Below are 13,438 nucleotides of genomic sequence, written 5' to 3' on the forward strand. Positions count from 1 at the left end.
AACGATAGAATTCACAGACGAATGTAGTTTTTCTCGGGACAAGATTATTAATTTTCATGATTACCACATATGGGCAGATGAAAACTCTCACGCTATTCTCGAAACTAACCATCAAGAACAGTTTTCTCTTAACGTGTGGCTCGGAGTTATTGGGGATGATTTAGAGTGTTTTTGAGTTTTTCAAGCTATATTTATTCTATAACAAAATGAAACTTTTTCAATGAATTCCGTAAAATCAATAGACCTCTGGAAAATATAGCCAGTAATTCACTGACAACGAAATACTTCCCTTTTTGTATAAATATGTGCACAAAGAAAATAAATAGCTCCAAATTGGAATTAAGTGGATCCTCGCGTAGAATTTTTCGTATTCCGCTTTCTAATTAACAGCTGAAGTTAACATAAATATCTCGAAGGTGATCTTAACTTCGAATGTCAGACACGGTAATTTCGTTTCTTGTGTACGATGAACATTTGCTAGAGCTGAGAAATCCCATTTATTTTTTTCTGTATGATCTCACGTCTATCCTTGACTATGAACCATTAAAAACACAAAAAGTATATAAAGATCAAACGTCTTTCAAAATCCAACGTATTCTTCAGCTGGAAACAGTAGTTTGTACTCTGAAGTCGATAGCTTTTATAGTGTTTATTTCTTCAATTTTCAACTCCAAATCATGAAGACGGGGACTTGTTTATTGTTGGTAAGTGAAATTCAAGAGGCTAGATAATGCAACAAACAATTTTTTCAGAAGATTTGATTTTTGAAATTGTTGAAATATATACGTAGATAGATAAAGTGACTCATTGACGTTTTCAACTCAGACTTATGAAAACCTCAAGTGAGTTTTTTCATGTCGACAGCTTTGATCGCCTTGAAAAGTTTGATGAGAAGTTTTTCCGTAATTTTTTGTATTTTGTAGCAAAACAGACACATCTCAAACATCCATTATCAACAGATTCGAGTGGTCAAGATTAATGTAATAAATATGAAGAGAAATGTCACACATGTATCATTTTTTATGTATAGACTATTGATAATTGAGTCTACATTTGTTAAATCACTAAATTCTGGTGATTGGCAAGCATAGATCACAAAAGTGATATAAAAATCGTCAGTCAAAATAATATAAAAATATACTTGTATACTATGGAAACGAATACAATAATTAAATTCACTTCAAACATAACATATGTTCACATGTATATTCATAGTAATATTAATAATAGTCTTTATTGTGTCAAATAGGACATAACATCCAAAAGGCGAAGTTCTAAACAGCAATGTAGTACACTACGGGTTTGTTCTACCATTTAACCTCCACAGACAGCTGCGAGAACTGGCAACAAAAATATAACAAATACAAAAAACAATACAAAAAATTACTACATTATAAACCTGATATCCATCAGCATTCGGTATCCTGGGCTCACTGCATTTCCCTTTCTCATGATACCCATACCATACAGATATTTGCCATTTTCCTCTGGATGTGATTTGGTCTGTTTCCTGCACTGTAAATGCATTTCTTCAGTTGTCGGTATAAACAAATGGTTCATCAGTCCTTTGTTCTCAGCACAGCCCTGATTTGTTGAAGCAGTTCTTCATTTATTTTATTTTCTTCTTCAAAAATATTCTACCGCGTAGAATATGTTTGAATATTGTATTTTTGAATTTTGTATTTCGCCAGTAATCTTCATATTTCTTAGTTTTTCAGTTTTTGATCTGGATTTGTATCTGTTTTTGGTAACTCTACAGCTGATTCAGGGCTATTATATGGAGTTGATGATGATTCAAAAAGCAAATGATGATAGTAAAAATAATAATAATAATAGCTTTATTGTCGAACAGTTACCCATTTACAGGAGAATATAAAATTGTATTCACAATACTCAACTATAAACGAAAAATAAAATGAACAAAAAAGAAACACTAATTCTAATTACATGTTACCAGTTCTAATGATGTTATGAAGGTTACTGAAAAATAAATCACCATGGGCACAAATGCTATTGAAATTTGTGCACATAACATATATTGGGGAATTGAGCATAATGTTAGTTGTTGCTCTGAGAGGTCTAAAAATGGATTGAGATCGTGAAGCTGGCCGTGGTACATTGAAGTTAATTTGTTCAAGAATTTTAAGATAGTTAACTCTCTAATTCACTAACTTGAATAAAAATATGAGCGAAGCACATTTTCTGTGATGCTCTAAACTAAAAAGTTCCAAACGTTCATATATGACATCATTACTGATACCCCTCAGGGTGAGAACCATCTATTCTGAAAATTAGAAAATTTACAAAACTTTCTTTGAACTCTTTCAATGGCTATGAATGAATTCTGAAACTTTTTGTGAAATATGTCTACGAAATGTTAATTTATGATCGAATATTACCCCTAGGTCTTTGATCTCATTACATCTCAACAGATCTGAATCCTGTATTACATAAGGGAATATATAAACTTCTTTTTTTCGACTATAACTCACTACTTTACATTTCTCCACATAGAGTTTCAATTTATTATTGCTACACCAAGCATCAAGAAATTGTAATTGAGATTGAAGATTTACACAATCACCTACTTCCTCGATTATGGAAAATAATTTCAAGTCATCCGCGAAGCATAACCGCTCACAAGCTAAACTTTCACATAAGTCATTAATAAACAATAAAAACAAAAGAAGACCTAGGTTGGAGCCCTGAGGCACACCAGAAGAATCTATATATGTTCTAGATGTATAACCGTTATAGGACACGCATTTATTTACATGATCAATTTTATCAAATGCTTTAGAGAAATCCGTGTATATAACATCAATTTGTCCATTGTTATCTACTGTCTCGGGAATAAATTGAGTAATAATGACTAGATTTGTAACAGTAGAACGCTTAGTAACAAATCCATGTTGATAATTTTAGAAAACATATATAAAATAGATATGGGTCTGTAATTCTTTATATATGATTTTTCACCACTTTTGTATACAGGACATACTACATACTTAAGCTAATTTCCAAATATCTGGGAACGTTCCAGATATCAGACATGAGTTAAAAATTGTCGTCAAAGGTTTTGCCAATGCTCCTGCACAATCCTTCAACAAAAATGATGGGATCATTTCTGGGCCTGATGTCAGTTTGTCCTTTAGTTTTTTAGTTGCAGATACAACCACATTTTCTTGAATGGGGTGAAAATGAATATGAACATTATTATTCACTGTACCAACTTCGTTCAAAAGTGAGCCAGATTTTGAACACACCTCACTGAAAAAATTACTGAAGGCATCAACAATATCTTGAGGATTCTCGAGTTTGTTTATATGTATGTTTGTAACTCTCAAGCTCTGGATCTGTATTTGACAAAATTACCGACATTATTGCTTGATCTATTCGCGGACAGATGGCGCTACACATAACTCCTTGATATATCGACATTATTGCTTGATCTATTGGCGGGCAAATGGCGCTGTACGAAAATATCAGTGGTAATTTTTCCAAACAATATACGGCTGATTTTATACATACGATTTTAAAGCATATGAAACTAAAAAATGAAATATAAATATAGTTTAAAAAACTAAAAAACACGCTTTACAGAACATCGAACTGAAAAGTTAAAAATATTTTTTTTAAATAAGCTTTTATTAAAACAACGATAAAAATAAAATAAAAACAACAATAAAAATTAATTGGCGCTCCGGGGCGACTTCATTGATTCCAGTGGCGCATTTTCTTTTTCAGCTGCAGGAAAACCCGGAAAAACCTGCTTAAAACAATAACGAACGAAAAATACTATTATTGTGAAAAAAGCGTGGGCGTTTTGTGCCATATTTTTTGTATAGCAAGCGCCCATCGCTTTTTTTACAATAATACTGGTATGTTTCGTTCGTTATTGTTTTAAGCTCATTTAAGAAAAATTTTTAACTTTTTAGTTCGATGTTCTATAAAAGCGTGATTTTTAGTTTTTTAAACTATTTGGGAGAAACAACAAATCCAGGACTGCTGCTATTTTTCCAGGGATAAAAAACATTGATTGATATCGAATCGGTTTTAGGACTTTCAAAGTTAAAATAAAGATTAGATAGGATTTCATAGACACTTCAAAACTTTGCAGCCAAGGTCAGTTTTTGGTCTTATTGTCTTATTTCGGATTTCTAGTGTGAAGTATTTTACAAATCTTTATTGAAACGTACGGAAACTCTTTCTTTCTCTGTTTATCTCTATCACTATCACTGTTTATCACTTTTATTTTTTATATTCATATTCATAATTTTTTTTCAATTTCACTTATTGTTTCAGATAATGGCCTGTAGTCTGGTAGTTATGACCTGTTTCGCTGCCCCCGCTCCCCATGGACACGGTGGTTATGGAGGAGGGGGCGGTGGTACAAAAGTCATCATCATAAAAAAGGGATATGGGGGTGGACATGATCACGGAGGATATAGCCACGGAGGCCATAGCCATGGTGGACATGGAGGAGGTCATGGGGGAGGATACGGAGGAGGACATGGAGGAGGATACGGAGGAGGTCATGGGGGTGGTTACGGAGGTGGATTCGGAGGAGGTTATGGGGGAGGCTACGGAGGTGGTTTCGGAGGTGGTTTTGGAGGAGGATATGGAGGAGGCCATGGGAAATGATGACAATTCCCAGCTAGATCTATAAGATGAATGTTTTGCTCAAATTATTACCTATTTTATACAGTTGGGAGTTTCATAGACTTTTTGGGAATTAGTGAATGACGAAATTTGTGTGGGAGACGATGTTTGTCATCTTCATATTCATGTATTTATATGCGAGCAAGCAGTGATTTATCGAATTTATTTTTTCATATGCAGCAAGAGATCGTGTGAATAAAATTCTTAACCAGAGTTTTCATGTTTTTTTCATTAATCGAATACATGTATACCAAGTTTATCCGGTTGAGTGTACTCTTATAACACAAGTTATTCCAATATTTCGATGATGAAAATGATGATGATGATGATGAAGTGTTATTAATTGAAAATCCTCCATCCTCCAAAGGGAGGCTTTAACCTTCTTTTCAAAAATTAAAAACTCTTATGAATCATATCAATGAAAATACAGAATTATTTTTGGTTTGAAAGTCATGTAAATTTTTATCAATTTCTAGTAAAAACGCATAGATCTCACTGATTACTGAGAGCCAATCTTTCATCTATTACTTTTATGTGAACTGATTATATCTTTAAGTAGTATTGACGTTTGACCAATATATTCACTACTACAATTTAACTATAGAATGGAATAGATTAATTGAGATTGGAAGTTTACAGGAGTAAAGTATTTTCTGATGTTCTGTCAAGGAATGGAACCCATTGTTCGTTGTTTTCAGTTTCGATGGTAAACTGTATATGTAAGGGTTATAACTATTGTAGATGTCCACAATCTTAGATATTCCATCTTGAGGAAGGGAGATGATAATGTCGTCGACATATTTTTTACAAGAAAGAAATTAAAGGGAAGTACCTGTAAGACCAAATCTAGCAGGTCATCTATGACATACGCTGCCAAAATGAGGCTAATCCATTCAAAACTCATTAATATAGTTTATTGTATGATTTTCACTGTGAAAAGTTTTACAAAAACAGCGACACGTGTTTCGCTATATAATAGCTTTACGCTATTACGGTGCCAGTCTATTTGGCACCGTCTCCTCTCTTCGCATGACTTAGTGGTTAGTGTGCGATAGACATATATCGTTAGCAGTGAGCATATAACAAAACTATCACCACCTCATTAAAGCTATATAACTATATATACAGCTATATATGTATATATATATATATATATATATATATATATATATATATGAAATCGAGAAAGGTTAATGCAGTCAAGCTGCTGGAAAATAATTCCATGAAAATCAAAAAATAAATAGATTAGTACTTTTTGATCATTCCCATATTGATTTCAATTTAAGAGCCACCGGTAGACAGCTGTTTCAGCCTATTGGGCATCGTCAGTACCGGGCAGGCGGTCCTCGATTGAAGACAAAATGAGAAAAACCAAGAAAGTACTTGATAAAAATAGCTGCGTAACCGCAAGCGAAACATCACCAATAGGTGATTCCACTTATGTTTCGCTTGCGTTTACGCAGCTATTTTTATTCTTCAAATATGTTTTTTATTTTGATTTTATTTTGAACAACCTATCAAGGAGGTTACTTATATAGCGGCATCTGAATAGCTCAAGCAGTAATTGATAGTTACGTACAGCGCCATCTGCCCGCGAATAGATCAAGAAATATCAATGAGGTTAAGTACAGCGCCATCTGCCAACGAATAGATCAAGCAATAATGCCGATAATTCTGGTAATACAGATCCCGAGCTTGAGAGTTACAAACAAACATACATACAAACACGCATACATACATACATACATACACACAGGTGAAGCTAATACAAAGCGTGTAAAAAGGTTTTGACTCCTCACTGATACAAGGAAGATTATTTAAATGTACATAATAAAATTGTTGTATAGTTTGAAATTATAATTTACTGGCTGTAGACCACAGAAAGTGATATTATATAATTGACACTGACAGCTGTCCTGTGATTCAGTTTGGAAAATCGTTTGTTTGTAAGTTTATGTTTAAGTGTGGAACAAAAGAGAACAGTTATGGTGCAAATGTGATCAGAGTCATCTGTTGTTTTGTGAGATTATTAATGAGAACTTTATTTATATATATAAAGCCCGTGTTTCGAGCTTTTGGCCCATCTTCAGTATAGTGCAGACAAGTGTAAGGATGGACAACAAATACACGGAGCCACCAGCAGGAACCAGCTGCGCATTTGTGGTTTCAGTTTATAGATCTTGTATTTACAAGATAACTATCAAAATCACCACGGAGGCAGCTATAGCTACCTGGGTGACATCCGGGTCCAGGAAATAATACAAATACGAAGGTTATCGAGTGTCTTGATATAGATAAAGAAGTTATTGATCGGACATAGCACTCAAGAAAGTGACAAACCATAGACACGTGTTTCGGGAAATCATATTTCTTTCAAAAACAAAAAGTATAGCTAGGCAACACATTACGGTATCAGCGTGAGTTGATTTCCTAGATAGAATGAAGTAAAAAAATTTCTGAACATCCTGCTCAGACAAGTAACCACTTTCTTTTCAAATGCGTAACTTCTCAGAAAATACTCTTTCAGGGTTTTGAAAAACTCTTCCGTCATTGTACTAATAAAGTCATTGTTGAAATAAATGGTCCTAAGTTAATTCATCGAGTGGATTTTCCAATTTCGACGTCCAATTAGCATAATATGTCTAAACAAACTACCGAAGGTAGGTACTCAGTTTTGAATGTCAGACGATGTCGTTTCTTATGTATCGTGAACAATTGTTAGAATTGAGAATTCCCCATTCGATTTTTCAGCGATGTTCTAACATTTATCCTTGACCATTATGAACTATTCAATCCATAAAAGTATATAAAGATGAATGATCTATCCTGATTCAACGTAATCTTCAGTTAGAAACAGTGATTTGTAGTTCGTGTCCGAGAATTCCAAGTGGCTATTGAAATTATCAATCTAACATCATGAGGATTGGAATGTGTTCTTTGTTGGTGAGTGGGATAGTGAAAATTATAAGTGATTTCAAAATGAAAATTCTCATAAATAACAGATAGAAATTTGCAATGTTGAAGTTATAGTTTTATATATCAAGAAATATCTGATTTTTCCTAAAAAAATATTCACCGTTCTAAAAAACCAACCAAAATTGAATAAATAAATGATATTTCTGATATTTTTATAAAGAAAACTATGAACTTCAGGAATAAAACATTTTATTCATAACATCGATAATGAGCCATATATCAATTATATAAGGAAAAGGTGAAAAGAAATCAGTTCAATAAAGGCAGTGACTAGAACAAAAGTTATTAAATTGAAGGTAAATGTCTTTAAAATATAGGCAATTTTTTTTTATTCTTTGCCTTATTCAATACAGATTCTGTTTCACTATTGAATATATTTAGGTTTATAACTATTATAATAATAATGATAATAAAGGTTTTTTATTAATTTTCAGTTAGGTACTAAAAAAGTAAATGGGCGAGATTCATTATGTTCTTCCACCTAACCCAAAACAGACTACTGAATGCCAAATCAGAACAAACACAAAAAAACATTAATTACTTTCAAATGCACTTACGTTACAAGGAATATAAACATTGCCATCTCTAATTAATAAATCCCAGTTCAAATTGAAGATAAAGATTAGTCAAAGAAACAGTCATCATTTTTTTAAACATTGTAAGTGGTAAATTAATAATTCTCAGATCGAACTAAGTAATAATTCTCAGATCAAACTGAAGATAAAGAGTGGGAAAAATGAACAGAATTTAAAAAATGAAAATAGAAGTTACTATCTATCGAGATATCTGATGATACGCGTCCGGAAAGTCGATAACGAGTGCTGATATGATAAGAAAATCTCATATCTTCGTCAATCTACAAACCCAGATTCTCAACTTTATTAGAAAGTGTTAATGGACCCCCTCCAATCTGAAAACCACCTAAGTTGTTTGCAATGCATTTTTTCTTGCGTTCTTTCAACCAAACACGATCGCAACAGTTCATTTGAATTCAGTTTTAGACAATGATTCACAGAAAATTGACCAAAATCATACAGATCCAAATTCAAAGCACTATCATCATCATTATCAGCATATTATTTTTTTTCAAAAACTACACCTCACGATTCGATCTCTACAAACTTTATTTGAAAAATATATCACATGTTTCGCTAGCAGAGTAGCTTTTTGAAGTGATTTATCAAACTGTGCCAGTGATAAATCACTTGAAAAAGCTACTGTGCTAGCGAAACATGATGTGATATATTTTTCAAATGAAGTTTTTGGAGATCGTATCGTGAGGTGTAGTTTTTGAAATTACTATGGATCTTCATCAAGTAACGCCGGAATCAATCAGACAAAAAAAATAGCATAATAGTGCTGCGTGCATGATAGGAAGGACTTAGGAAAATTGCAAGTATATAGACTGAAGAGTAGGGGCCCCAATACGAACCCTTGTGGTACTCCTTTATCACCATATAGTACTGCCTGAGTTCTATCGCTTAAATAGCAGACTAGAAAGTTTGGTAGTTTTTCTGCTGATCCCTACAAAATTAAAAATGGCTTGTGATATTCTGTGATTGGGAGTACCAAATACCTTAGAATAATCTTGTAATATCAAAACAGATACTTCTCCTTCATCAGTAGCATCAATAATGTCATCAGTAATTTTTAGAAGAGCCGAAGTGCAGCTATGACCAGGCCTAAAACCAGATTGGTTATTTTGAATAATATCGTTTTTCGATATAAATGTTTTCGAATTTGGTTTCCAATGATATTCTCCAAAATTTTTGATGAAGTGAGAAGTATACTAATTGGTCTGATATCATTTAAGCCGCTAGGATTAGAATTCTTGGGCAGAGGTATAATGTGAGCTTGTTTCCACGCTTTTGGAAAAATAGAATTTTCCAGAGAGTAATTTATAAGATGTGTAACGTGTGACAGTAAAAACGGAGTATAAAGATGTAACGTTTAAATATTAATGCCTCCGTACCTGTTGCTCTGCTTTTCAATTTTTCAATCATATTAAATATTTCTGTCTCATTGACTTGCTCAAAATTGAAGAGGAGAATATTGAATGTTTCAGATTATTTTCATAATATTTAATATAATTCTCATCAGGTTCGAGATTAGGAATATTGTTAATGAAATGATCATTTATAGTATCACTATATAATTCTGAAAATATAAATATAAATGATTATTAAAGAAAAACTCATTATTCTTAGTTTGACGGTGCTATAAATTCATTTTCGATCAATTGCTTCAGAAAAATGTTACGTTTTATATTTTGAGAATAACTGAATGTAACTTGAAACACTGTACATATTCCTACGTGTAAAAGCTTGTTTTCAGTTCGCTTGAAATGTTGATTCAAATCAGGGCTTTTAGCAGGCCATTGTTCAGGCCTTCTTTTTTCAAAAGTTTGAATAAAGTACCCCAAACTGCCGCAAATATACAGAAATATTTTGAAGTGATACCGCCGAAATAAACACCATCAAAAGTTTTTTCTTTTGCTGTGTATTTCATTTTGCAATTAGAAATCGAGAGCAATTGCTATTTTCAATTCCATAACAAAAATCTCCAATTAATTGAGAATTACCTAGTGAAAAATAAGAGCCCTTATTGGAAAAATAATTGAAGAAAGAAGCTTCTCCTCCCAAAATACAGGGGTGAATCCCAATTACCAGAAAATTCCATTTGTAGAGAATTCATCTGATAAACTTGGAATGCTACTCAGTACCGAGCAAATTAAAGTGGCCTTTTCAAATGAAAATACAGTTGGAAAGCATTTTTTCTCGAAACGAATAACAAAAACATCACAAGAAATACAATCCAATATAGTGTACAAATTGAACTCTTGAAGCGGTCACAAATGATATGTTGGTCAAACCGGACGGTATCTTAAAACACGAGTTTCAGAACACATGAAAGACTCTAAGAAACTGAATATAAAAAACCACACAGCTCTCGTTGAACACGAAAAAGAATATGGAGACATTTTGATCATCCAACTATACTAGATGTTCAACCATATTTGTCCAAAAGACTTTTGAGCGAAATGATACATGTCCTCAAATGCAATAGTGTAAACACTAGATGAGATGTTGATGGTCTTGATACTTCATATTTCAATTTGATACGTAAAATACCTGAATAACTCACCCTTTTTTCATTCTTTTTCTTTCTGCCATTGATTAAAAAACAAACACCACCTCATCAGAATCACAGAGTTTTTATTTTTTCTAAATATTTATCTATGTCTGATGGTTTTTAAAATAGTAGTATTATCAACACGAAGAAACTACTTTTCAGTGGGTAATTTAATTGAGAACTCATTATTTCTCGTGATATTTAAACGATAATAATAATAGATATAAGTTTTGTGGAAGGTTTATTCATGAAAATTCATTGTTACAGAGCCCTGAAGAAGAATTTAATTAAATTCGATACGTCGGCAAGAGAAAATTGTTTTTTTAAGATAAAATTGACGAGATGAGCAAAATCATTACATTTTTTACAATTTATTTGAACTGGCAGGTCTTTCAAGTTCTAATGGAAGATAAGAATGAAAATATGGCTTGGAAAGTGAAAACGAGTATATCTCACCAGAAATTTATAATGTGGCGAAGGAAAATCTTTTTCTAAAGTTTGTCACTTAACAACAAAGTTAGCTTTGTCTTACATTATTTTGCTACAAATGCAAGATATTCAAAATTGAATAAAATAACATGAATAGGGAATATTCCTGAATGCATTTTTTGAGTTGCTCCTTGTTATGAAATTCGAAGGTATTATTCACATTCCGAATATCTATCACAAATGAACTCCATTTCGAAACATTCTTGATATATGTCATAGAAAAAATATAATATTCTTTTCTCTAGAAACAGTCATTACCCCCTCGAATGGCAAACTTCTCTCTCATTCTCAATTGCCACATCTCTCACTTACTACACTACATACTATAATATTTTCGAAAGTTCATATTCACATTTTTTCACAGATCCTGATCTGTGGCCTGCTATTCACCAGCTGTCTCGCCGCTCCCGCTCCTCATGGTTGGGGAGGAGGTTCAAAAATCATCATCATAAAGAAAGGTTATGGTGGCGGACATCACCATGGATATCATCATGGAGGATACAGTCCTTGGGGACATGGAGGAGGTCATGGGGGAGGCTATGGAGGAGGATATGGAGGTGGCTTTGGGGGAGGTTTTGGAGGAGGCTTTGGAGGTGGTTTCGGGGGAGGTTACGGTGGTGGCTGGGGAAAATGAAGACGTTATTTATAGAATACGAAATGTAATGAACATTGATTGAACTCTGTCGGAGGGGTACAGTTTCATGTGAATGCATAATATCTAAGTTTTGTGTTTCATCTTACTCACCCCAATTCTAACAATCATTTATTCGGATATAGAACAATTATTTGTCTAAAAAGAATGAGTTCTCAAAAATACTCGTGATCGTCGTGTACCATACTTTTAGTTTTAGTTTTTGTACGTGCCAAAACATTGTTTGAATAAATATTTTTATTAGAATTTTGTTTAATTTCATCAGCATTGAATTTTTGGTTTACTACTTCTGAATCGTTGAACGGAAATATGGAAACGTTTCAAAGAAAGGAAGAAAGAAAAACTACAATGAAAACTCTCTATACAGAAACGTATAGTAGTTTTTTTTAGACGCAAGCTGACTTGTGAAATGTTTTTAGTGATAGCCAAATTGACAATTCCATCATGTTTCATGGAACCAGCAGGTAGGTATTCGACATGAATTAAAATTGACTATTGTAATTTCTAATGGCTTTGTCTGTAGGTCAAAATAATGCGATTCTGCTTACAAATTCATGCCGAGTACCTACCAGCTGGTATCAGACTCTTCTGTATCTGTAAAGTAGGTAGGGTGAGTGTAGGCCCATAGCACTAACTATTAACTAGTGAAACCACTACCTGCAAATTAATTTGTCCGCTTTTCAATCTATTGTTGACAAAATTGTTTTCAAAAATCGGTTTGCAAAACCTCTCACTACCTCACCTAACCCCACGAACACACGGCACTGATAAATAAATATTGTGAAACGGACAAAAAATTAATATTCAGCCAGTCCAGCTAGCCGAGTCTTTATTCTATAACTACATTTGATAGCACGTTTACTAACTATCTGCGCGACTAGGAGCCACAGGCAAGAAATGTTTATGACTGTACTCTTATTTTTATTGCCGTTCCAATTGGGAATGGATAGACTATACATGATGTTTAAACAATATACATAATTTCGTCCACATTTTAAACATCAAAAGATTCTGAGTACTTACGAATGGAATATTTTATTGGTTCGGCTAATAATATTCTGTTTTCAAGAATATGTGAGGGTGGATGTTGAAATACTGATGTGTACTTCGGCAAATTGAATGATATTTGTGAATTCAGAGGTAGCTTACAGATTCAATTATTTTGCACTTCTAGGAGAACATTGAAAATTATTTTAATTTGTGTCTCCAAGTGTCAACCCGGACAATTGACTTATTATCTAATTATTTTGTTTGCCACACGAAACAATCGCATGTATATAAAAATAAAAACTACTCATCATTCATGCATTACGTTACTTTAGCAATTCGAATCTTGTTTTCACTCTCCATTTTTCTCATCTGCCAGTCAACAAAAGTTATGAAGCTAGGACTTTTTACCATATTGGTAAGTACATCAGTTATTTGCTTTAATGGAGAATTTCATCAGTTCGGACTGTCTAATATGATATAAAATAATTTGAAATTCCTGAAGAAATCAATAAAATCAAAGTGATTGGCAGAAAATAA

The 13,438-nt window shown here is 33.0% G+C and overlaps 1 protein-coding gene across 1 annotated transcript; it reads left to right on the plus strand.

Annotated features, from left to right (window-relative positions):
• Positions 1–548: 548 nt before the first annotated feature.
• On the plus strand, positions 549–4,875 carry LOC111516329 (uncharacterized). The gene is made up of 2 exons (XM_023172496.2): positions 549–704; positions 4,306–4,875. The coding sequence occupies exons 1-2, from the start codon at positions 678–680 to the stop codon at positions 4,642–4,644; spliced, it is 366 nt and encodes a 121-aa protein (XP_023028264.2). The 5' UTR covers positions 549–677; the 3' UTR covers positions 4,645–4,875.
• The last annotated feature ends 8,563 nt before the right edge of the window (positions 4,876–13,438 follow it).

This window comes from Leptinotarsa decemlineata, unplaced genomic scaffold (assembly GCF_025532065.1).
Source record: "Leptinotarsa decemlineata unplaced genomic scaffold, Ldec_3_MD MMD2_tig00000251_RagTag_RagTag, whole genome shotgun sequence".
NCBI lineage: Eukaryota > Metazoa > Arthropoda > Insecta > Coleoptera > Chrysomelidae > Leptinotarsa > Leptinotarsa decemlineata.